The sequence below is a fragment of the Alosa pseudoharengus genome, unplaced genomic scaffold, assembly GCF_046254945.1.
Source record: "Alosa pseudoharengus isolate Yale_2024_CS ecotype anadromous, Long Island Sound unplaced genomic scaffold, YU_APseudo_1.1 YU_APseudo_1.1_scf_8, whole genome shotgun sequence".
Classification (NCBI taxonomy): domain Eukaryota; kingdom Metazoa; phylum Chordata; class Actinopteri; order Clupeiformes; family Clupeidae; genus Alosa; species Alosa pseudoharengus.
The window spans coordinates 20,614,377-20,639,625 of record NW_027468870.1 but is presented as its reverse complement, the minus strand read 5'-3'; the positions used below and the strand labels follow the sequence as shown (position 1 = coordinate 20,639,625).

The following is a 25,249-nucleotide window of genomic DNA, read 5'->3' as shown; positions in this document are numbered from 1 at the left end:
AAATACTATTTTCTGATTGGCTAACAGGGGGCTATTCATTCTGTATATTGGGACACCCATGAAGTAGATTTGGTAAAAAAAAAAAGTTTAATCACCATCCCATATCAATGTTCTTTTGAATGATAATCAATGGTTTACTTAGCCTAGAAATCTAGACGCGCCCCTAGCGGCAGCAAATTACATTTGCTGCCAGGGCTAGTCTAGCAACTCTCCGTTGACTTGTGAGCTCTAGAAATCGAAACTAAATCTGGCATTGAAATCGTGTATAGAGTCGTTTGTTGGGCTTAACATAATGATTGATGGCAGAGTTGCAACGGTTTGGCTTAAATTCCCTGCTACTTGAAAACAAATATCCTATTGCGTCCTATTGCGTGCAGAAGGAATTTGAAAGACAACTTATTATCCCGACCCTCGGACTGAGCACTGCGAACGGTGAGTGCCCAGACCCTACATTATAATGTGGGTCTGGCTCGCCAGGCTATGGTTTACTACCTCCATGATTGTCCGTAACCGAAGAAAGTAGTACAACAAATTGAACAGGTCAGCTTTTTTCAAACTGAACAGCATGTTTTCTTTGTGTGCTATAAATCCATACCTATTGCCTATATACATGAGTGACAACCGGGAGATAAGCAGCCGGGATAACGGCCTCAGTGATACCTGAGCTGATCAGAACACACGCGAGCATGGAGCACAGGCCTTGAAGCTGATCACTGAGTGCTTTCAGAAAACTAACTGGGTTTGAGGTAGTTTAACAGCAAAACTGAGGTAATTATAACAGCAAATAACAGCTCAATTATCCTGAGCTGACATTAAACTTCGGAAGTGTGTGTGTGTGTGTGTGTGTGTGTGTGTGTGTGTGTGTGTGTGTGTGTGTGTGTGTGTGTGTGTGTGTGTGTGTGTGTGTGTTAGGGTGCATCATCCGCCTTGACATATGCAAATTAATCTGTCCCTATGCTTATTATGTTCCAATGTGCAAAAAAACAGTACAAACAAAGTAAATTGGATAATATTTAGGTGGCCCACCATTAACCTTTATGAATGGTCGAAATTGTTGCCAAATTCAGGAAATCGCCTGGCAATATGGGGGTATATTTCACATTATTTCACTATTATCAATTTGTTAGCCAGTAGTTATTTGAATAATAACTGTATTAAGGGCATAAAGCACACAGCTCACTGGATAAACATTCTTTATGTTGTCATACATATTTTGGTGATTTTTCTCAGAAAAACGTCTTTTTTTTCTATTTTGAATAATATGTTATTTGATGAAAAATACCTTAATGTGTATTGTAACACTTGCCATTAATCTTTTATTTTAACTGTTGTTGCTATGGTGTTATGAAAATTCCAAATCAGATATAGGCTACATGCGTGGGAATGTTTTGTTTAGTGTAGAGTAGTATTTGTATCACACAGGACTACATGAACTTACTTGCAACATGGCTTTTAGTGGAGAGTGTATTAGTAGCCTAATGCCAATCCACAGTCTTGAAAATGTACTCTGTCTACAAGACAATTGTCTTGGATATTTAGTTTTGGGCAGTGGCCTTGTTCAGGATGACTTGATTATCACTGGATCCCATCTTCCAAACTGTCGTCAAGTTCTCAGGTGCTTCATGTGGTATCTTTCGGATGGTTCATCAGAAAACAGAACAAAGTGGGAATCAGCAAATATCGTGTAAATGTGAAGTGATAATGACTGATCGGATTATACTGTAGCATAAACGGCAACTTTTAAATATCATACGTATTTTACATCGACTTGGTGGGCCACATTGTTTTCCAGCCTTCAAATTTGGTACTGGGAAAACCCATGACAGCAAGCTTTTATTGATAGTTTACTTTCATGCTGTTTATTGAAAATGCCTGGCAAAGGCAATTTTTATTGCGTCTTCCAACAACATCAACACGTTACATTTATATAGCGCTTTTCTCAACACTCAAAGTGCTTCACATGGAAAGGGGGAACTCACTAACCAACACCAATGTGTAGCACCCACCTGGGTGATGCACGGCAGCCATTGTGCGCCAGAACGCTCACCACACACTAGATTGAGGGAGTGAATGAGCCAATTACAGTGGGGAATGATTAGGGGGCCAGATTGAATGAGCCAGGTTGGAAATTTAGCCAGGACATCGGGGAATCCCCTACTCTTTGCGATAAGTGCCATGGCACCTTTAATGACCACAGTGAGTCAGGACCTCAGTTAAACGTCTCATCTGAAGGACGGCATCTCCTACAGTACAGTGTCTCCGTCACTGCACTGGGGCATTGGAATCGATCTTTTTGGCCAGAGGGAAGAGTGCCACCTGCTGACCACCCACCAACACCACTTCCAGCAGCAACCTAGTTTTTCCAAGGAGGTCTCCCATCCAAGTACTAACCAGGCCCATACCTGCTTAGCTTGAGTAATTCAGCTAAGACAAGGAATCCGTTGGTCTGGCTGCTTCCCCCAAAATGTACACTACTGCCATATCTCAGGAAGTAATAAAGATAGAGACACACAACCCACACCAAATGATGCGGAAAGTCCATATTTATATTCAACTTCCATTGACATTATAGGGCTAGACCCATTATTTTTGGCGTTATTTAAGAAAAAATGATATTTTCAGCCTAGCTTTATGGACGTCTTTACTTGGAAACTTCAGAGGCTCGGTGGGCCACCTAAACATCAATTGAATTCAGTAACATTTCTCATGGAAGTTTTATTTGGTTAATGGAACAAAATTATTCTAGGGACAGATTGATTTTCAATTTTTTTCCAAAAAGTGAGGCGGATGATGCACCCTATTGTGTGTGTGTGTGTGTGTGTGTGTGTGTGTGTGTGTGTGTGTGTGTTTGTGTATCTAGGTGGCATATGTCTACTAATTTAATCACAACTCCCTGAACGAGATTGCTCGGTTACACATCTGGTGCCACTGAAGCATTCTTGGGGCTATGTGTATTTGTGAGTTTGTGTGTCTGTGCTGTAAATGACACATTATGACCTAGTTGCGGCAGTATGGAAAATTGTATGCCAACATTAGTTTTTTGTACTCTTAGTGGACAACATCAGAGAGATACAGTATGTACGGAAGAAACAATGACCACATAGACAGACACATTGAGTTGTATGCTAAACTTTTGGTACCCTCTTTTTTCTTGCTTTTTAAGTATAACAGTGTTAATACAACCTCTAATATACACAGGAATTAAGTGAGCCTTCAAATGTTCCATAAGCTTATGCATTTAATAGATTGAGTAAAAAAAACCTCATATTTGTGGCAGGGGTATCCCCACTTTTGTACTTAACAGTAAATCAATATATACAGTACATACAGCACATCGATGAGATTTGACATGAATAATGATTTGTGGCTGTCAAAGTAGTCATATCCGGATCCTATATCTCTCTGGTCATATTCATTTTCTCATGGTGAGAGATCTAGATAGATAGATAGATACTTTATTGATCCCCAGGGGAAATTCAAGGAAATTTGCTTGTGCCTTGTGGTTGTCCTGTCAATTATTAAGAATTGTATTTAATCTGTACCAAATTAGAGACAAATGACATTTACACTATGACTAACAAAAGTAACCAGATGGATTTCTGGTTTTCAGTGGAGTCTGCTCTGAACACAAGTTAAGGGCAAATAGGAGGTGTGGCCTGTTGGGTCAACAAAGGTTATGGAAAATGTTCATAGATAGATAGATAGATAGATAGATAGATAGATAGATAGATAGATACTTTATTGATCCCCAAGGGGAAATTCAAGGAAATTCAAGCATACAGACATCACACACAACATCCACTTACAGCAAAAAAGTAATATAAGTATATAAATATAAAAAAACTCCACTGCACAATAGAGACAGTAGAATATAAATACAAATACTAAATACTAAATATACTAAAAAAACTAAATGAAATATCCACATAGTGTGCTTAAGGATGATCACGCATGAGGTGCTTGCCTTGTAGTGATAGGGCAGGTACTGTAGTTCCTTATGCATGGTAAGGTGCTCTGAGAGTGAGTGTCATGGTGATGGTGCAAATAAGTAAGTCCAACAGTGCAAGAATAAAGTCTAGAGACCAGCATAAAATAAATATGGACATATAAGAGAATAATGTAGACAAGTAATATAAAAACTATATCAGCGCAAGAATAGGTTGAAGTAATAGGGTAACAGCCATTGGTCAAGTATTGAATAAAAAGTATTAAGTATTAAGTACGGCCACAATCCAGGCTGTGGGAGGGAGGGAGGGGTTGTGCATATGTGCTAATATAGCATGTAAACAGTGTAGCAGTAAAACAGTAGGCTAGTGGACAGTACGTACACCAACATGGAGAAGGTGGAGAGGCAGACAGACTATGCAGAGAAGTCTATCTGTCCTCTACCCTTAAGTGAAGCATTGAACAGTTCAATGGCCCTGGGGACAAATTACTTTCTCAGTCTGTCAGTTGTGCATGACAGTGAGCGAAGTCTCCAGCTGATCAAGCTCTTCAGCTTTGTAATAGTGCTGTGGAGTGGATGACATTCATTGTCCAAGATGTTGATCAGTTTGTTCAGGGTCCTTTTGTTTGATATTGAAGTGATGCACTCCAGTTCAGCTCCCACGACAGAGCCAGCTTTCCTTACCAGCCTGTCTAGTCGCCCAGCATCCTTTTTCTTTGTGCTTCCTCCCCAGCATACCACAGCATAGAAGAGGACTCTGGCAACAACAGACTGGTAAAACATCCTGAGGAGCTTACTGCAGTCATTGAAGGACCACAGCCTACTCAGGAAGTACAGCCTGCTCTGCCCTTTGTAGAATGCTTCAGTATTGGCTGATCAGTCCAGTTTATTGTCCAGGTGTAAGCCCAGATACTTGTAGGGGTTTACCACCTCAACATCGACCCCATCAATGGAGACTGATAGCAGAGCGGGCTTAGACCTGCGGAAATCCACCACCATCTCCTTGGTCTTGGAAGTGTTGAGTTGAAGGTGGTTGAGTTTGCACCATTGCACAAAGTCCTTCACCAGGCTCCTGTACTCCTCCTCTTGCTCTTCCCTGATACACCCCACAATTGCAGTATTGTCAGAGAACTTCTGCATGTGGCATGACTCAGTGTTGTAGCAGAAGTCAGATGTGTATAGGGTGAACAGGACTGGAGAGAGCACAGTTCCCTGTGGAGCTCCAGTGCTGCTGATCACAGTGTCAGAGAGACAGTCTGATGAACTGTGGCCGCTCGGTCAGGTAATCTGTAATCCAGCGTCTGAGGGGGTTGTCTTGTGGCTGGTGTGGGTTTGGCAGGCAAGCAAGCAAGAGCAGTGTCTGAGTCACCAGGGGGTGGTGGACAGACCACTGCCATTGGAGCTGGAGCAGGGCAGTCAAACCTGTTGTAGAAGTGGTTCAACTGGTTTGCCCTGTCCAGATCTCCCTCCACAGAGCTGCTGCTCTTCTTAAGGCCAGTGATGGACTTCATTCCATCCCATACCTCCTTCATGTTGTTCTCCTGCAACTTCTGTTCCACCTTCCTTCTGTAGTCCTCCTAAGCCTCTTTCAGCTTGGTTTGTGAGGGTGGAATCTAGTGTTATGTGATTGAAGTCGCCAGAGATCACAAAAAAGGCATCAGTGTGTTGAGTTTGGAGCCTTGCAATTGTAGAGTGAATGACGTCACATGCTGTGTTCGGGAGGCCTCGCGGCAGAACGTAAACACAGACAACAATGGCGTGCGAGAACTCCCTCGGCATGTAGTACGGTCGGAGACAAACCGCTAGTAACTCCACAGCCAGCATACAGTCTCCTTCACTGTAACATGTCCGGGATTGCACCATCTGTTGTTTATGTACAGCACCAGTCCACCTCCCTTCTTTTTGCCAGAAAGTTTATTGTCTCTGTCCAAACGAGCTATACGGAAGCCGGGCAGCTCAACGTTAGAAGTGGGGATGTAGCTAGTTAGTCACGTCTCCATAAAGCATAACAAACTACATTCCCTGTACAACTTCTGGTTTCTTACCAGGGCAGCCAGTTTGTCAGTCTTGTTAGCCAGTGAATTCACGTTTCCCATCACCATCGATGGAACTGAGGGCTTGTATCTCCACTTCTTCTCCCGTCGCCTCGTCCTCACTTTAACTCCCACTCTACAGCCCCGAAAGAACCACAATTCCTCTGGGATGTTGACGTTAACACTACCAGCATTCCGTCGTAGTGCAAGCAGCTGATTCCTTGTGTAAACAAGTTTGCTGCCGCTGGAGCATTGCAATAGGTCCATATCCATAGGATAGAATAAAAAACACTCCTCAAAGTGTGTAATCCAAAAAGTTGCGAAGTAAAAAAGTAGAGAAAAGACGGAGAAAAAACACAAAGACACGGAGCTACCTCGACATGCTGCCACTCTCGTCGGCGCTCACTCTTATGCACTGCCCACTCACACAGCAATCCTTCTTATTCAGGCAAACAACTGCTTGTGCTCTGGTTAATGTTTCCCTTTGATATCCTTTTAGGACTCATCACAACCACATCCAGGAAGCTGGACCGCGAACAACAGGCTGAACACTTCCTTGAGGTATGGATAATGTCAATGTATGTCTTTTGCACAGATAATTTTTTTATATCTTTACGACACATTAAGATTTTGGAAACTTATGGGGTTGATTTTACAATTTAGGATCCCACCTGTACCTCATTCATGTCCAGTGGCAAAATTCAACATGGCCGACAAAATATATGGGTCCTTCCATATCAGTACAAACAGCTTTGACACCATGGTCTCAGATTTTTTGCTATTTTTTTGTCAAACAGTCCCCTTTGTCTTATGGCCATTGTACAAAACTCTCAACCTGATGTTTTATTTTAGTTGCTGAGATATGCCTATCTATACACGTGAAACAATTACAAGTTGCGAGATTCTATGTGAAATGTTTCCAACCCTGTTATTTGCTGCATAACATGCTGCACTATCTTATCTAGAGTTGAAATGTTAGTTTTGTAGGCTAATCCATAGTGATATTGGAAAACATTTCTGAAAAGCCAGTGGGAGAGAAACGAATGACTGACCCGGACATGCCCATCTGTCAGTAAAACAGGCATTATCATTTTGGTTTGGTGTGGTTTGATTAGCTACACTATTGTTTGCATTCACCAGCATCTATTCTGGCAGCCTAGACAGTATATCAGTATTTGTGTGCGTAGTGAATTAGATATGTTCTGCGTTGGACGTAGATATGCCCCTCCTGTTTCACAGTCTGGTGAGCAGCCCGGCAGCCTGGCTCGGTAATCAGGCCTTTGTACAGTAGTGTGGGTCAATAGGACAGGCGTGTTTACGTGTGAGCTGGCCAACACGTGGCCAGTGCGAGAGAGGGGTATTGATTTCTTTGTTCCCCCCACATGAGTGTCCCATCCCTGGGTGTAACGGCAGAGCCAGTGTGAAAGCTCAAATCTCTACCCGATGGCTCTGAGCTTTGTCCACTGAGCTGCTCACCAAGCGACCCAAAGACCTTCTGACACCGAAAAATGAAACAGCCCTAAATGGGATCAAAGAGGGCAGAGCTTTTAAAGCAGCGTTCTTTCGAGAAGTTGCAGGTTAGGATCGAATCACATTGCATATGTTTTGTGATCATTTCTAAAAGCATAGTGGCACATCTGTCCCATTTAGTTTGAACTTTGAGCTTTTAATGCACATTTTTTTCCATTTAATGCATGAACCTTCACCTCACTGTCAATACTTCTAAAGGACATCTAGAAGTATTGACAGTGAGGTGAAGGTTCATGCATTAAATGGAAAAAATGTGCATTATGTGCATCAAGATCCTAATGAATGTTAGGATCTTGTATGTCCTATATTAAAACATTAGGATCTTGATTTTCAAAATATTTTTATTGTCTAGGAATTCCCACACTGATTCACCACTCCTTGTTATCCTTTGTTTAACAAAAAATAGATTCATTGTGTCCTTAGTGTTTGATTATTGGTGGTGAGTTTGTGCTGAATATACAGTAAGCATATGTAGCTCCTTTGGATGATTAAGGTGACGGGCTGCCTGAGAACAGTCAGACTGACAGAGAACAGTCTGTGAAAACTCATGTGCATTACAAATAGAACACATGGTTTTACTGAAGGATTTTATTGTTATTATTCTGTTTAATTCTATTTAGTCTATTACCAATAGTGGTCTTTTTTATTGAGACTATAATGACTAGTTAAACTGTTATTTTTTAATGTTAATGTAATGTTTATTGATGCCCAGTCACTTTGAACAAAAAAGCTAAGAACATTTTACTTTTAGCACACACACTTGATAGAGAGAGAAAGTGAAAAAGGGAAAGAGAGAGAAAGAAAGAGAGAGAGAGAGAGAACACCCACAGAGATGTTAAGATGCATTCATCTACTGCCTCCAAATCTAGCTTACCGCAATAAGGAGATCTGTGCGGTGTGTGTGCTGAATGACAATGACTAAATGACACCTAAAAAGGCATGCACTTGTTGATTTAGACTGACTTTTGTCTGTGTGGTGTGAAGTTATTATTAGAGTGAGACCCAGTTTGCTTTTCTGTTCAGACACAGTTTTATTTATGTACATTCATTGTGTAGTATATCTTCTGTACTTGGGTCTTGTAGGCGTCAGTGCCTTGTTTAGGATGTGAAATGTGCACAGTTAAAATATATGTGAAAAGGATGTATATGCTTATCATATATATTTTATCGGATCACGTAGCACCCATATACAGTATGGTGTATGGTGTGCCCATTTGTGATGTGGATCATTCTGTGTGAAGTATCTGTTGTGTCTTTCACTTATTAGTGTATCACACCATATTTGTGGTATGTGTGCTACAATATGAATGAGTAGACTTTCTCTCTGTTGTTGTTGCTAGGTGACTATTATGGATGGGAGTGAGACCTCTCGGCAGGCCACAGTGTGGGTCATCGTCCACATTCAGGATGAGAATGACAACAAGCCCGAGTTCCCAGAGACCGTCTACCGCATCAGCGTCCCAGAGAGGGGGCGCAGCAAGCGGGGGGACCCCATATACAGGGTGTTCGCCTACGACAGAGACCAGGGGGCCAACGCCGACCTGACCTACAGCATCCTCGACGGCAACCAGGACGGCAAGTTCTTCATCGACGCCAAGACGGCCATGGTGTCGTCCAGGAAGATGGTCAATGCAGGCAGCTTTGACATCCTCACGGTAGGGGAGTATACAGTAATGGAGGCGACAACGCTTTCACTGGAGCCAAAGAGGAGTTTCAGAGCATTAAGTGATGATGCTGATAGAGCTGAGCAGATTAGTTTATTATTTCAGAGAAAATCTGAATAATAGAGGCAGATTTGGATTGAAATCGGAATCAAATTAAATCATCAAAGCAGATGATTATAGAGAACAATCTCTTCATTTGATTGCAACTGGGAGCCTGGCAATCTAAATTAGCATCATTGACATAGATAATAACATTAAAAAACAGATTCCAAATACATTATTCTTTCTGTCCTTACCAGATAAAAGCAACAGACAATGGCAATCCCCAGAAGTTTTCCACAACCCGCCTCCATATTGAATGGATCCGCAAGCCGCTCCCTTCGTCATCGCCCTTGCTGTTTACGGCACCTTTCTTCAATTTCAGTGTCCCCGAGAATGCCAAGGTGTCTGAAGCAGTGGGGACAGTCTCAGTTCACCAGAACACCATACCACTGTGGTTTGATATCTCCGGTGAGTGGCATTAGATCAGAGGTGCGTTCAAATAATAGGCAAACATAAGCAAACATAGGCAAATGTTCTCCATGAAAACACAGGGGAACTGAACAAAGGGTTGGAATGTTTACACAAAATGGTTTAAATTTCACTGTTCATAGTAAACACGTTTGCTGCAAATGTTTACCACTGTTTGCCCAATTGCAACACACCTCAAATGTATGTGTCTGAATTACATTGTGGGGGTGCTGCTAAGGGTTGACTAGGAGCTGTGGTTGTGTGGCGGTGGCATTCAAAGTGTTGTGCATAGCGAAAATGATAAAATGGTGCTACATCCACCTGAAACAACAACACTCGTTATTGAGAGTTCTTGGGCCCTAACTTGAATGATGGGCAAAATGCAGTTCTTAAGCCTAACTAAAGCTAATTTAACTAGATGTACCGCAGAGCGGTACAAAATATGACTGCCGCCCAGTCCATAAGTCACGCTTGTCAAATTGTGTTCATTTCCTACTTTGTTCCTTTTTTGTGTGTTTGTAATTGAGTGTGTGCAGAGTGTGTAGTTGTTTTTGTGTATAATGTGTTTTGTGTGTGTTTTTGTGTGTGTGTGTGTGTGTGTGTGTGTGTGTGTGTGTGTGTGTGCATGTACAGTATGTGTGTGTGTGTGTGTGTGTGTGCTTGTGTGTTTATGTGTTTTTTTGTGTGTGTGCGTGTTTGTGCGTGTCGTGTGTGTGCATGTATGTGTGTGTGCATGTGTAGTGTGTGTGTTTTTACGTGCCTTTGTGTGTGTTTGTGTGTGTGTGTGTGTTTTTATGTGTTTGTGCATGTGTGTGTGTCTTTATGTATGTGCACATAAGTAAAGCAAATCAGGGAACCACCTACTCTTTGCGATAAGTGCCATGGGATTTTTAACAACCATGGCGAGTCAGGACCTCAATTTAACATTCATGCAAAAGAAAACATCTCCTGCAGTACAGTGTCCATGTCACTGCAATAGGACATTGGGATTGATATTTGTTTGGTGGCTTTTGGCCACAGGGAAGAGTGCCACCTACTGGCCAGCCACCAACACCACTTCCAGCAGGAACCTACTCTTCCAAGGAGGTTTCTTATCCAAGTACTAATTAAGCCTGCTTAGCTTCAGTAATTCAGCAAAGTCAGGGTATTTGCTGTTCTGGCTGCTGGCTAAAAACAAAAGGTGAAAGGCATATATGATTCTAACTGTCTCACTGAATTGCATTATGCACACTCAATTCTCACTGGTATCTGCTAGACCAGCCGTCCCCAACCACCGGGCCGCGGCGACATTCCTAACCGGGCCGTAGCCTATGACATGAGTTTAAAAAAAAATGCATGCAAACTAAACTCAATTTAATTCGCAATAATGTCACGTTATTACATGACATAGGCCTATATGCAGTTGTTTGATTGCACGCATGTTTGTATTTTGCAAGGTTTATTTTCTTACATGTGTCTGTCCCGCCTTCAACACTTTACATATTGCCTTCAGCGCTGCGCAGCCTCAGGTCAGCTCACTTCACTTGATCAGATCTTGGCGAACGGTAGTGTCACGCGAAGTTAGCTAAACTGCTAGAATGAGCAACAAAAAACAAGCATCTTTAGCAGGTCACTGGCCAGAGTGTTTGAGTTGCGAGAGCCGCTGCAGAGATTTCTTACAGAAAAAAAGTCACCGTTAGCTGCACATTTTAGTGATGAGGACTGGGTGTCAAAACTCGCTTACCTGTGTGACATATTCGGGTTGCTTAAAGCAACACCAAAGAGTTTTTTGTACCTTAAAATAATGTCCAAGTAGGACATTCCAAAATTGTTTCCGTGGTTCATCAACTCGTAACAGGGTGAACGGCACTTCTGCATTCGCTTCGCGGCCCTCTATCGGCTATAACCGCACAATGTAAGTTTGCCAGATCGGGTAGCGGGCTTGTAGTTCGATGGAATGAGACATAAGAAACTACACATTTGACTTGCATGATGTCGCAATACATAATACTTTCATAAAATCATGCAACATATTCTACCTTGTCTATGGACATCGTTATTTGCAAAGCCATTGCTGGATAAACAAATAGCGTGCGTGCAGCAGAGGAAAAGTTCTTTGGTGTTGCTTTAATGACCTCAACCTGTCACTCCACGGGAGGATGACGACTGTCTTTAAACTGGCAGATAAAGTCGCTGCATTTAAAGCCAAGCTTGATTTGTGGGGACGACGAGTAGACCGGGGTGTATTTGATATGTTCCAAACAGTAGTGGGGGTTTTGGGAGAGACTGAGGCAGGGCCCTTTCTCTTGCAGCTGGTGCGCAATCACCTTGTTGCACTTTCAAATGAGTTTGAGCGTTACTTCCCATCCTCCAAAGATCCACGGCAAACCAATGGGTGGGTCCGCAACCCATTTGTCAATATCCCGAATAGTCCTAACTTGTCAGCGCAGGAGGAAGAGCAATTCATCGAAATTGCAAATGACGGTGGTCTTAAGAGTGTGTGAGGAAACCTCTCTGGCGGGTTTTTGGATCAAAACCAAAGCAGAATATCCCGAGATAGCCGTAAAAGCACTGAAAACGTTGCTACCATTTCCCACCATGTAGGCCTATCTATGCGAGGCCGGGTTTTCGGCAATGACTGTAACTAAGACCAAATTGCGCAATTGACTGGACATTTCAAACACCTTGAGGGCGTCACTATCTTCCATCACCCCCAGATGGAACCTTGTTGCAGGGAAACAAGCACAGGGCTCCCACTGATTATATTAGTTTAGTTCCCAGGTTTTGTTCCCATATTTTGTTAAACATGTTCACACTTGATAGATGTAGCTTCAAGTTGTTCAATATTCATAGTTCATATTGTTTTTCACTTCTTCAAGTTCACGTTTTTCACATGTTTAAGAGTTTGTTACCTTGACTGTTCATACATAAATGGAGCTAGTTCTTTTCAAGTAATGCATGCACAACACATATGGAACATTGAACCCCCGAGTGTCCTGGGAATCCTTGATGGAAAATTGGCCATGCGAAAAAGAAAAAAATCTGACTAAACCTATAAAAAGAAAAAAATCTGACTAAACCTATATGACCGCCGATTCGCTGCACGGCGGTCATAATTACACAAAATCAGTTTTCTAGTTTGATGTGTTTTGTGCAGCTGTAGTCTGCTGACAGACTTTGCACTTTGCCAGCTAAATAAATAACAACCCCTTGACTTCAAGACCCAGATGAATTTTGAAGTCCCTTGTGTCTCTTCACTCAGGGAAAGCGTAAAAAGAGCGATCTTTCATTATAATTATCTATATGTTCCCAGGTGGTCGCACATCTCAAGAGATGTTCTACATACCTCAGACCCCATGTGCTAACTGCTCTATTGAAACAGGTGTGTGTGTATTACCGTTACACATTTAGGAATTACCGGTACAGTATGTACTGTATTTATGTAGTTCTGAAATCTGTCCAGTCTTGTAATTTAATCTTTCTTTGTTTGTATCTTAAATACAGGAAGTTACGATGGCCCGTTTGACATTAAAAGAGGAATGGGAACCATTGTGATTGCGAGGCCTTTAGATGCAGAGGCCCAGTCCCTTTACAACATGACTGTACAGGTCACAGACGGTACAAACGCAGCAACCACTCAGGTATGACTCTATTTCCTGTATTGTAAAAACAGAAACATTAGGCGGGGATCACATTGGCCAGCAGCAAGCGGCAGTGGCAAGTGTAACACAACACTCAGACCATAATAAGTTCTGTCTCGTAGACGGTTTGCCTAAACTGATAATTGAAAACGCTCGTGTTGCACTTTGAAAGTTGTACCAAGTTCAACACTTACGCCAGCGCTGCCACCGTGCCGCTGCTGAACCATAGAGAACAATAAGAAACCTGCCGCTTGTCAGCGTGATCCCCGCCTTAATGTTATGCAACTAGATCGTTCGACATTTCAAACAGATGACCTTCTCTCCCATACGCAGGTATTCATCAGAGTCCTGGACAGCAACGACAACGCTCCGGTCTTCTCCCAGCCTTCATACGACATCACCGTCTCCGAGGAGACTCCAGCGGACACGGAGGTCTTAAGGGTGTCTGCCACAGACCTGGACAAGAGAGCCAAGCTGAGCTACTCCATCCATGGCAGCGTGGACCCAGCCAGCATGAGGATGTTTCAGATCAACCCCGGCACTGGCGCTGTGTACACAGCCGACCGGCTGGACTTTGAGGCCCGCACTCAGCATGTTCTCACCATCATGGTAATCACTGTGTTTATTTATTTATATGTGTAGGCCTTTACTTAGGCAAAGTGCAAAATACAATGTATAATATATAGTGCCATAGATGTTTGGTGTGTGTGTGTGTGTGTGTGTGTGTGTGTGTGTGTGTGTGTGTGTGTGTGTGTACTGTTGTGTTTTAATGTGTCTGTGTTAATACAAATTCCCTTTCAAGGACATTAAAGTTTTCTAAGTCTAAGCATTTAGTCTGCAATGAATTAATCATATTGTTTTTTCAGTACCTATTATCCATCTGTTATTTTATTATTTTTAGCCGAAAGCTCAGGAGACTTGCATTTCTCCCCCTGGATCTTTTGTATGTGTTTGCTTTCATGCCTTTATTTTATTTTTTTCCAATCAAACTGCCCAATGGGGATGAATAAAATTCTGTTTTATATTTGTAGTTTATTAGGTTGTGTTTACCCAGTGTTTGATGTGATTTTTTTTTACCAACAGCCTAAGAGATATGCATTCATTTTCATAATCTCTGTGTATGTGTTTACTTTCATGGGTTTGTTTTTACTTCAAACACATTACCCCATGGGGATAAATGAAACTTAGTTTTAATTATACTGTGTATCAGGATCTATTTTGTTTTCTTTTCCTTGCTCTTGAAGGTGAAGGATCAGGAGTTTCCGTACTACAGAGATCTGGCTAGAATCTTTGTGGTGGTGGAGGACGCAAATGATCAAGCCCCTTATTTCACAAGTACAGTGTACGATGGGGTGGTGTTCGAGTCTGCTGCAGTTGGAACGCCAGTCCTGCAGGTCACTGCACTTGACAAAGACAACGGGAGAAATGGAGAACTTATCTACTCTGTTGAAGCAGGTGCGTTTGCCCCACACTACTCACCCAAATATTGGAATAGGAGTCAGTATATTCTATTATTATCTTCTATTGAGGAGTTAGTATTCTATTATCATCAACTGTTCTTGGTGATACTACTATGTAGTATAAAGTGAATGAGAATGTTCCTGCTATTAGTTTCTCTCACTTTCCTTTCATTATGATATGCTCTTTTTCCCTCCACCAGGAAACACAGGGGGTGCGTTTAACATCGACCCACTCACTGGAGTCCTGTCTGTGGCCAGAGAGTTGGACCTCACCTCGGTAGGATACTACACGGTCACGGTGCGGGCGATCGATGGTGGCACGCCGCCCCTCAGTGCCACTGCCACAGTCAGGATCGCTGTCGCTCTGTCCGTCATCTCCAGCCCCAAGTTTACCCAACAGGAGTACCAAGCTGAAATTACAGAGAACGTGGCAGTAGGGAGCTATGTCACCACCGTCAGTGCGATCAGCCGAACGGCACTCATCTATGACATTGTCCAGGGAAACAGCGAAAGGAGATTTGGCATCAACCGCTACACTGGGGTCATTACGACGCAAAGGCTCCTTGACTTTGAGGCTTCGGCATTCTACACCCTTATCATTGAGGCGGTTAACATGGCAGGGATAGCCTCCAATGCCACTGTCTCCATACAGATAGTGGATGACAATGACAACCTGCCGGTGTTCTGGCAGCTGAGGTACACAGGAACTATCAGTGAGGCTGCACCCGTTAACAGCGTGGTTATGAGTGAGAATGGCAGCCCGCTGGTGATCCAGGCTGTGGATGCGGACCGGAACCAGAATGCCCTCCTGGTCTTCGATATTGTCGAAGATACCGCCAAATCGTTTTTCACTGTGGATTCCGGAACAGGATCGGTCAGGACCATTGCCAACTTAGACTACGAGACCTCCTCAGAGTTTTACTTTCGGGTCAACGTGAGGGATAGTGGGAGGCCTCAGCTGACTGCTGAGAGACCGGCAGAGGTTGTCATTAAGATCACAAACACAAACGACTCTCCCCCCAAGTTTTCCCAGGAGGCCTATGACGCCGTCCTGCTTCTCCCTACCTATGCTGGTGTGGAGACCCTAAGAGTTGAGGCCTCTGACCCAGACTTCAGTGGACAGGGTAGTGACCTCATCTACTCCCTGGCTGACAACAGCATAGACCAGTTTGCCATGGACCCTTCAACCGGTGTGCTCTCGGTGAGAAACAGCAGTCTCTCCAAGGACCGCTACCGCTTTAATGTGAAAGCTTCCGACGGGCGTTTCTTCAGCACGGCATCGGTGACAGTGGTTGTGAGGGAATCCATGGACAGCGGACTTGTTTTCAGCCAGCCTTCCGACGTGTCCTCAGTGCTGGAGAACAACGTGAACGTCACCACGGTCGCTGTGGTCAACGCCGTTGGCAGCCGGCTTAACGAGCCCCTGAAGTACACCCTCTTGAACGCTGGGGTTCGCTTCGCGGTTAGACCCACATCAGGAGTCATCCAGACCACAGGGATACCGTTTGACCGTGAGGAACAGGAGTCGTATGACTTGGTGGTGGAGGCTAGTAGGGAGTATGACCGATTGCGAGTGGCGAGGGTAACTATCACTGTTCAGGTGGAGGATGTAAACGACAATGCCCCAGAGTTCATTGGCTTGCCATACTACGCCACTGTGCAAGTGGATGCTGAGCCTGGCTCGCCAATTTTCAAGGTGTCTGCCACAGACCGTGACAAAGGGGTCAATGGAGAGGTGTTCTACACACTGAAAGAGGAGCACAGGAACTTTGAGGTCAACCGTCTAACTGGTGAGCTTCTCTTGAAAAGGTCCTTCGATGCTGATCTGTCAAACGTTGAATATAAAGTGGTTGTCCTTGCCTGGGACGGAGGCTATCCGTCACTCTTCACTGCTGTGGATGTGCCTATAACAGTCATTAACAAGGCCATGCCTGTTTTTGAAAAGCCCTTTTATGGAATATCAGTCCTAGAAGACATCCCGGTATCGACCCCTATTCTCAGCATCAATGCCACCAGCCCTGAGGGTCAGAATATCATATACACAATTGTGGACGGAGACCCCTTCCTTCAGTTTGACATTGGCTTCGACACCGGGGTCATCAGTGTTGTCTACCCTTTAGATTTTGAGGTCAACCCCTACTACCGCTTAACAGTGCGATCCACAGACACTGTTACGGGGGCCAGGTCAGAGGTTGATGTGGACATTGCTGTGCTGGATGTTAACGACAACGCTCCCATCTTCGAGAAGTCATCTTACACAGCCACGATTGCTGAGAATTCAATGATCAGTTCTGCTGTTCTGCAGATCTTGGCCACTGACAAAGATTCGGAGAAGAACAATTTGATCCGCTACCAAATTTTGTCCGATGCCTTCAACAGCACAGAGTATTTTATTGTTGACAGCAGCAGTGGGCTTGTCCTGACCACCCGCATGCTTGATTATGAGCAAACACAGCGTTATGGCTTCATCGTAAGAGCAACAGACAATGGGGATCCTGCACAAAGCAGTGAGGTTTCTGTCACCGTCCTGGTCATTGACACTAATGACAATCCTCCAGCGTTTAATCAACCACTCTACGATGCCTTTGTGAGTGAACTTGCTTCGAGGGGCCATTTTGTGACCTGTGTCCAGGCGTCAGATTCAGACAGCTCGGATGCAGACCGATTGAGATACAGCATCCTTTCAGGAGACGACAGGATGAACTTCTTCATGGGCGCTGAAACGGGAATCATCACCCTATCCAATCAGCGTCGACAGGGAATGAAATCTCTCTACAACCTGAACGTGTCCGTCTCTGATGGTGTGTTCACGAGCACTGCGCAGGTAAACATCCGCGTTCTTGGGGCTAACCTTTACAGCCCGGTGTTCAACCAGAGGTTCTACCTGGCCGAGGTGAAAGAAAATGCCCCAGCCGGTTCCCGGGTTATACAAGTGAGAGCAACAGATGAGGACTCTGGGCTCTTTGGACAGATTGTGTACTCGTTCATCAACGACATTGGGAAGACTCAGTTCAACATAGCTCCGGACGGTCTGATCACTACAGCACAGAAGCTTGACAGAGAGAGCCCGGCGAACAGAGACATAGTGCTAACTGTAATGGCGTTGGATGGGGGAGGTCGAGCGTCTTTCTGCACTGTTCGTGTGATACTTGCCGATGAAAATGACAATGCCCCTCGTTTCCGTGCCGTGGAGTACAGGGTGAGCATCAAAGCGAATGCCCCCATGGGCTCTCTGGTGACTCAGATCCAAGCCCAGGACCCTGATGTGGGGACTAACGGCCGGGTGAGTTACTCGCTCTACAGCGAGGCCCGGCTTCCCCTTGTGGATGTTTTGGAGATAGAGCCGGACAGCGGCTGGATGGTGACCAAGGGCAGCGTGGCGCACCTAAGAGGAACGGTCTTGTCATTCTTCGTCAAAGCCACAGATGGAGGAACCCCTGCCAAACACTCCCTTGTGTCGGCCTTCATCCATGTGCTCCCTCCTGAAGCAACCATTCCCTCCTTCACCCAGCCTCAGTACTCGTTTACGGTACCAGAAGATACACCTGCAGGAACAGCGCTGGGTTCCGTCTACCTGAGCCTTGGTCAGACCGGAATGTTTGCCGTGGTGAATGGAGAAACCGTGGAGAGCAATCTCGGAAGCACGTTTCTAGTCGAGCGAGAAACAGGACTTATCCGGCTAGTGAAGGCGCTGGATTACGAGGCCGTCAGCAACTTCCGCTTCAAGGTTTCGGCCACTATGAGGCAGGACTTTGTCGAGTCCATCTCCGTGGTGGACGTGGAGGTGAAGGTCCTGGACATCAACGACAACCAGCCCACCTTTGAGACGAGCTCGTACGTGGCCATGGTCATGGAGGGATTGCCCATTGGCACCAGGGTGATCCAGGTGAGGGCTCTAGACCCCGATTGGGGGTCCAATGGGCAGGTCACCTACAGCCTTGGGACGATTGATAATGCAGTGATGGACCCGATATCTAGTACCAACTCGATGTTTGCTATTGACAGTAAGACAGGATGGATCACCACCCTCGGAGTATTGGACCATGAGACGTCCCCCTCTTATGCTTTCAGCATTGTGGCCTCTGATCTCGGGGAGCTTGTGTCGTTGTCCTCCACAGCTGTGGTGAGCGTTACTGTTGCTGACGTGAACGACAACCCACCAACTTTTGAGAGGGACTACTACAGGGGTGCGGTGAGGGAGAGCGACCCACCTGGAGAGGTTGTGGCCGTCCTGAGCACCAGAGATGGAGACACTTCGGACCAGAACCGCCTCGTCAGTTTCCACATTGCAGGTGAGAAAAAGCTCATCATTATAAAGTGTGTATGTTTTTGTGTTGGAAGACGTTGAGAGATTTGCTTAGGACAGTTGAAATCATCGAGTGTGAGGCATTGATTCATATCTAAGGTGATTTCCCTTTTGTTTCCCCTTTGCAATGTTGCAAGCTGGTTATCAATATAAATATAAACAATTAAACATATTATGATTCTGTGGTATGATGGAGCAGCCTTTGCACCGACTATCGCTCCGCTCCGAACCTACCATTGGGGGTCCATGGCAATTTGATAAAAGATTCAATTAAATATCAGTCACCTTTATAATTCATTAACCTTTGTGTTTTGGCACATATGTACTGTAATCTGGAATTACAATGTGTATTATTAATCATTATTATTCATTAATGTACTGGATGTCTGTTTATTTTTCATTAATTAATGTACTGGATGTCTGTTTATTTTTCCATATATATTTCCATAGGTGGCAATCCCAAAGGAGCTTTTGCTCTCACCCCAGTAAAGGGAGAGTGGAAAGTGTTTGTGAAGCGCCCGCTTGACCGTGAAGCGCAGGACCTGTACGTCCTTAACATCACGGCCAGTGACGGCCTCTTCATGACCACGGTGGGAGTCGAGGTCACAATCATGGATGCCAATGACAACAGCCCTGTGTGTGAGAAGGTGTGCAAATGTCCCTCTGTGGCTTTCCTTTATTCCTTAAAACATCATACAGTTTTCACATGATGTCATTGTTTGAATTTGAAGCTGTTCTGGTAATTAAATAGTAACAAAGACATAGTCATATACAGTGTTACCTTACTTTTACTTACTCACAAAAAGGTATTTTTTTTATTTAGATGAAAGCATTTATGCATATCTAAGTGTTGTACCAGAGGTTCTCTACCATAACTTACACAAGCTAACATCAGGACTATATTATACTATGAACCATGTCCAGGCAATCACATAAGTATGTTACATTGTTACTTTTGTGAGATGCACTCTAGATAAAAACATTAACCCTAGATAAAAAAAGATACCTACAAACATGTAACATAAACATGTGCTGTAAGTATCTTTGGTATGTGTATTTTATTACCTGCCTGTCTTGTGAGCTGTCTTTGTGGATGTTGTCCGTGCCAGGATCTCTATGAGAGCTTAATCCCTGAAGATGTGCCCATCAACAAAGGCATCCTAACCGTGGTCGCCACAGACAATGATGTTGGCACCAATGCAGACATTCAGTATTCACTATTTGGCATTGGAGTGGAGGACTTCTATATGGATGCCAGTACAGGTATCTGACAATTCACCTGAACAAGAACTGAAATGAGAACTGAAAGGTGTTTGTTTGGCCTTAGTTGTTGTTTGTTTGTTTTATAGTTACAGGAAGTGCATTCAGTAACTTGTGATTAGATCTCATAGTGTGTTTTTTGACGGTATGCAGGTTTGTCTTTGCCTTCAACCTGCCCATATGATTGCTGTGTGTGTGTGCGCAGATGTGTGTGTGTGTATAGTTGTCTGTGTATTTGTGTCAGTCTGCATATGTGTGTATGTATGTGTGTGTCTGTGTGTGTGTGTGTGTGTGTGTGTGTGTGTGTGTGTGTGTGTGTGTGTGCGTGTGTGTGCGCGTGTGTGTGTGTGCGTTCGCGTCTGTCTGTCTGTCTGTCTGTCTGTCTGTGTCTCTCTAATAGCTCTCCCCTCTCCTCCTGCCACTCAGGTGAGTTGAAGATAGCCAATGCCCTTGACCGGGAAAGGATTCCCGTCTATAAGCTGATAGCCCAGGCTGCAGACGGAGGGGGCCTGTTCTGTCGCTCCGAGATCTCCCTGACTGTGCTGGACGTGAATGACAACCCACCCTCCTTCACGTTCACTCAGTACCTGGCCAGTGTCTTTGAGAACGCCTCTCCCAAAGCGCTCATCACTCGGCTGCAAGCCAACGACCTTGACGAAGGTTAGTACACACTTTTATCTGTATTACTTTTGTGTGTGTTTGGGTATCCTGGAATATCTGTTTAGATTTTGTTATTAGTTTGGGGTATCAGTAACTATTGACATAAAATACCTTATTTTGAGAATAGTCATCTAAGTCAGGTTGTGTACTTATCAATTAATCTAACCCTCAATCCTTATTGTGATAGCCCATCTAAATATAGTTTGATACTAAATTCTACGTTTTCCTTTGCCGTGTAACACTAAGAAAATGTCTGAACATCTTAGTATTCCCTAACTTATTGTCCTTTGAGGTGATGGAGCCTTAAGGCATTAAACATCTTTATTTCCTGTTTGTTTGTTTGTTTCTTTCTTTGTTATTTAGGTGTAAACAGGAAGGTGGTGTACTCTCTGCTTGACTCTGCTGACGGCGTGTTTTCCATCGACGCCTCCTCTGGTGTCGTTGTTCTGGAAAAGTCTTTGGACAGAGAGGTGCAGGAAACGTTTAAGATCAGGGTGCAGGCGTCTGACCGCGACGCTGCCGAGGGTGCTCTGTCCTCCGTGGTGGACCTCACCGTCATGGTTCTGGACGTCAACGACAACCCACCCGTCTTCCAGAAGCCGGATTACGCCGTCACCATTCCAGAAGACGTTGCCGTGGGCGCCGAGGTGCTGCGAGTGTTTGCCGTGAGCGACGATATTGGTGCCAATGGCGAGATCTATTACAGCATCCGTTCTGGCAACGAGGAGGGGAAGTTTGCTATCGACGTAGCCAAAGGTGAGAGGTCAGACTTTAAGGAAGTTTGCTATCGACGTAGCCAAAGGTCAGAGGTTAGACTTTAAGGGCCACCAGTCGTCCATGAAGAAGCAGTGTAAGGTAACGCACCTCTCCAGGCCGATTTGGGCTGGGTGCAGGATCGGAAACAATCTGTATTCAAAAGAGTCATAGGTCACATCATATAGCTCCCATTTATAGTGTTAACATCATTTGGTTTGTGATGTTTCGAGCCGCCAACTTTTCATCAGACTGGTGTGTGGATCATCTCTGACTTTTTTTTGAACACCATTCATCCATCCCTTAAAGCAACACCAAGAGTTTTTTGTACCTTAAAATAATGTTTCCAAAATCTTTTCAGTGGTTCATCAACTCGTAACAGGGTGAACGGCAATTCTGCATTCGCTTCACGGCCCTCTATCGGCTACCGCACTATGTAAGTTTGCCAGATCGGGTAGTGGATCTGTAGTTCGATGGAATGAGACATAAGAAACTACAAATTTGACTTGCATCTGATGTCGCAATACATCGTACTTTTATAAGTCATGCAAAATATTCTACCTTGTCTGTGGACATGTTATTTGCAAAGCCGGTGCTGGATAAACAAATAGCGTGCATGCAACAGAGGGAAAGTTCTTTGGTGTTGCTTTAAATTAAAAATGCCCCAAAGAATAGAATTTTATTTTACTGTCGGAGTGACTCACCTAGTTCAGCGCTAGCACTGATGTTTAACTTTGATGTTAAACTTGATAACACCAGTGAAATACTCTCGACAGCAGTTCTGTTGGTGATGTTTTTTGCCCGCAAATGTTGTAGGGTGTTTATGTTGTGTATGTTTGTAGGTGATTTTGGTTTGATGATAAATAGGGTTGGTTGTTGATTGGCCACTCTGGGAGATCCCATACCTATGTCACTAGAAATGTACCACCTCTCTTGTGTATATCTGAAATTACATGTAATTTACTATGTCTCAGTAGTGTACAGCTACCAGGCATCTCCCAGGAGAATGCTAAATATTAGAAGTGGTTAAAGTGAGGTACGCAGGAAAAGGAAAGAAATCCACCATTGTCTTTTTGGCTCCCAAAAGCGATTCAATTATTATGTTTCAAACACTTTGGTGTTTGTCAGGTACACCCCCCTTCATTATAAAGCACTTTGGGTATGTGATAAAGTGCAATATAAATGTAATGTGTTTGTGTGTGGTCTCTGCTCTCACTGGCCCCTATCCTTGCCCAGGCACCATCACCATAGCCGATGATCTGGACTTCGAGGTGTGTAAGGATTACTTCCTGAATGTGGAAGCCTGGGACGGCGGGAACCCACCCCTGAGCGCCACTGCAATGGTAACCATCGAGCTGATGGACGTGAACGATAACGCCCCCTCCTTCAGCGAGGAAATATACAACGTGATAATTAGCGAGGACGCCAGCATCGGGGAGACAGTGATCAGGGTAATTAATCCAGCTTGTTAATGACTACTAACGTAGAGTTTTAAATCGTGCATGAATATGAAAGATGGAAAGTAAGGCTTTGAAAGGAGTTGGAAACTAAGCTAGCTTTTAAGGTGTTGTCATAAATGTCCTTGCAAAATCATACGTTTTATAATCAAATGTTTCACATTTCTGACAGCAGATGTGTTGCTTGCTCTGTGTTATACCCTGCCTTTAATTAAGTGTGTTTTTTATTTTTTTCCTGAGTATGTTTGTGTCTTCACTTCCTAAAGAATGCTGTCTGTGCCGCTACGCGTGGGTTGTTTCTCTACACTATTTACATGTTTTTAATTTTTCTATCATGAAATCACAATTGAAATAAAGGCTTTTAAAATATTTTTGTGAAAGAAGAGTGCCTTGGATTTGCTTTTTCTACTTAATTCGAATTCCTGACCCCAATGAGTACCTTTAAACATTTTTTTTATGTCTTATATTTGTGTGTTTGTGTTGTTTGGCTTTCAGTTGATGGCCGAGGACATGGACAGCCAGGTGAATGGACGCATCACTTACTCCATTCTGAGGGGCGACCGCAGGAACCAGTTCTGGATTGACCCTATAACAGGACTCCTCAAAGTCAACAAGGAACTAGACAGAGAAACGGTCAGACCCTAAGGATTTAACACTTTGTGTTGGACATAACAGTATTTCACACTTTACTAATTTACTTTCCATTACTAATGTTTATGTGTGTATTACAACCTAGGTATTCTACTGAAAAACTATACTCATCAGTGTTGAATAGCTCATTCAACTTACACACACACAGATTTGGAGGTTGAAGAATATATGACGTATACCTTCATATGTACCGAAATCACAAATACAGTATAACAAATACCCCTCTGATATGAAATTAAATTTTAACTGGTGTGTGTGTGCCTGTATGCATGCATTTGTGTGTGGCAGCTCTCTCGTGTTTGTTTTGGGGTTTTTATAGAGCTGTGTAGCTCTGCTGTTTCAGTGCTTTTTTGACACCATTCTGTCTCCTCGGCTTCGCCTCAGAACCTGTTTTGATGTTTCCTTTTTCTATTTTTTATTTATTAATTTTATTTTTTGCTGTAAATGTCCTTGTCTCGTGTCCCCACTCTCCCAGGTCTCCGGCTACTCCCTGGCTGTCCAGGCGTTTGACAGCGGCTCTCCGGCCATGTCCTCCACCGTCACCATCAACGTGGAGATTTCTGACGTGAATGACAACCCGCCCGTCTTCTCCCCAGCCAATGCCACTGCTGTCATCCAGGTGGGCACACCGGTCTCACCTGCTATCCCAAAGTGCCTCCAGCCGGCATCAGCGGGCACCACAGAGTCCTCAATCACATACATGCCCTCTCATATTGAGGATCACCTCAAAATACCACTTGGCATAAGCACCTCAACATACCATTTGGCATAAGGACCTCAACATAAAGTACCATTTGGCATAAGCACCCCAAAATACCACTTGGCATAAGCACCTCAACATACCAATTGGCATAAGGACCTCAACATACAGTACCATTTGGCATAAGCACCTCAACATACCATTTGGCATACGCACCTCAACATACCATTTGGCATAAGCACCTCAACATACCATTTGGCATAAGCATGTTTTTGCTCGTAATAGTTGTGTTTTTAATGGTTTTCTAAACACATTCAGTCATAGTCATTATTTCAAACCCTTTGGCATCATTTACAAACAGATGTTGAGTGTTACCTGGTATCTGTATCTAAAAGCCATTATGTTGAGGGCACCTGGTTCCTTTCCTATTTATATGTGTAGAGCAGGGGTCTCTAACCTTTTTTCCTCCGAGAGCTACTTTGACAAAATGGACATGTTTGAGAGCTTTTATGTTAGTGGTAGCATGCCATGTACAGTATTCACATAGCTGATCTCCACCCAAAATGAATACAATTTGTATGCTTTTTAAAGGTTCCTTTCAACTCATTTACCTTCTCTCTTTGTAGACTGTGAATTTGATTTCATAGGAATTTTAACATGTGACTGGGTTATCAGATTTATGAACATCTTCCTATTTAT

General features: G+C 43.9%; 1 protein-coding gene across 1 annotated transcript in view; it reads left to right on the top strand.

Moving 5' to 3' along the window:
- The window catches only part of fat3b (FAT atypical cadherin 3b), a 57,834-nt gene that overhangs the window by 8,243 nt on the left and 24,342 nt on the right, over positions 1-25,249 (top strand). Inside the window, exons 3-17 of the mRNA XM_076274914.1 lie at positions 6,479-6,540; positions 8,850-9,164; positions 9,473-9,683; positions 12,976-13,044; positions 13,167-13,303; positions 13,637-13,912; positions 14,548-14,758; positions 14,964-19,055; positions 19,520-19,716; positions 20,179-20,332; positions 20,756-20,989; positions 21,353-21,745; positions 22,979-23,193; positions 23,695-23,832; positions 24,326-24,469. Coding sequence (XP_076131029.1) covers positions 6,479-6,540; positions 8,850-9,164; positions 9,473-9,683; positions 12,976-13,044; positions 13,167-13,303; positions 13,637-13,912; positions 14,548-14,758; positions 14,964-19,055; positions 19,520-19,716; positions 20,179-20,332; positions 20,756-20,989; positions 21,353-21,745; positions 22,979-23,193; positions 23,695-23,832; positions 24,326-24,469 — 6,848 coding nt within the window. The remainder of the gene's footprint in view (positions 1-6,478; positions 6,541-8,849; positions 9,165-9,472; positions 9,684-12,975; positions 13,045-13,166; positions 13,304-13,636; positions 13,913-14,547; positions 14,759-14,963; positions 19,056-19,519; positions 19,717-20,178; positions 20,333-20,755; positions 20,990-21,352; positions 21,746-22,978; positions 23,194-23,694; positions 23,833-24,325; positions 24,470-25,249) is intronic.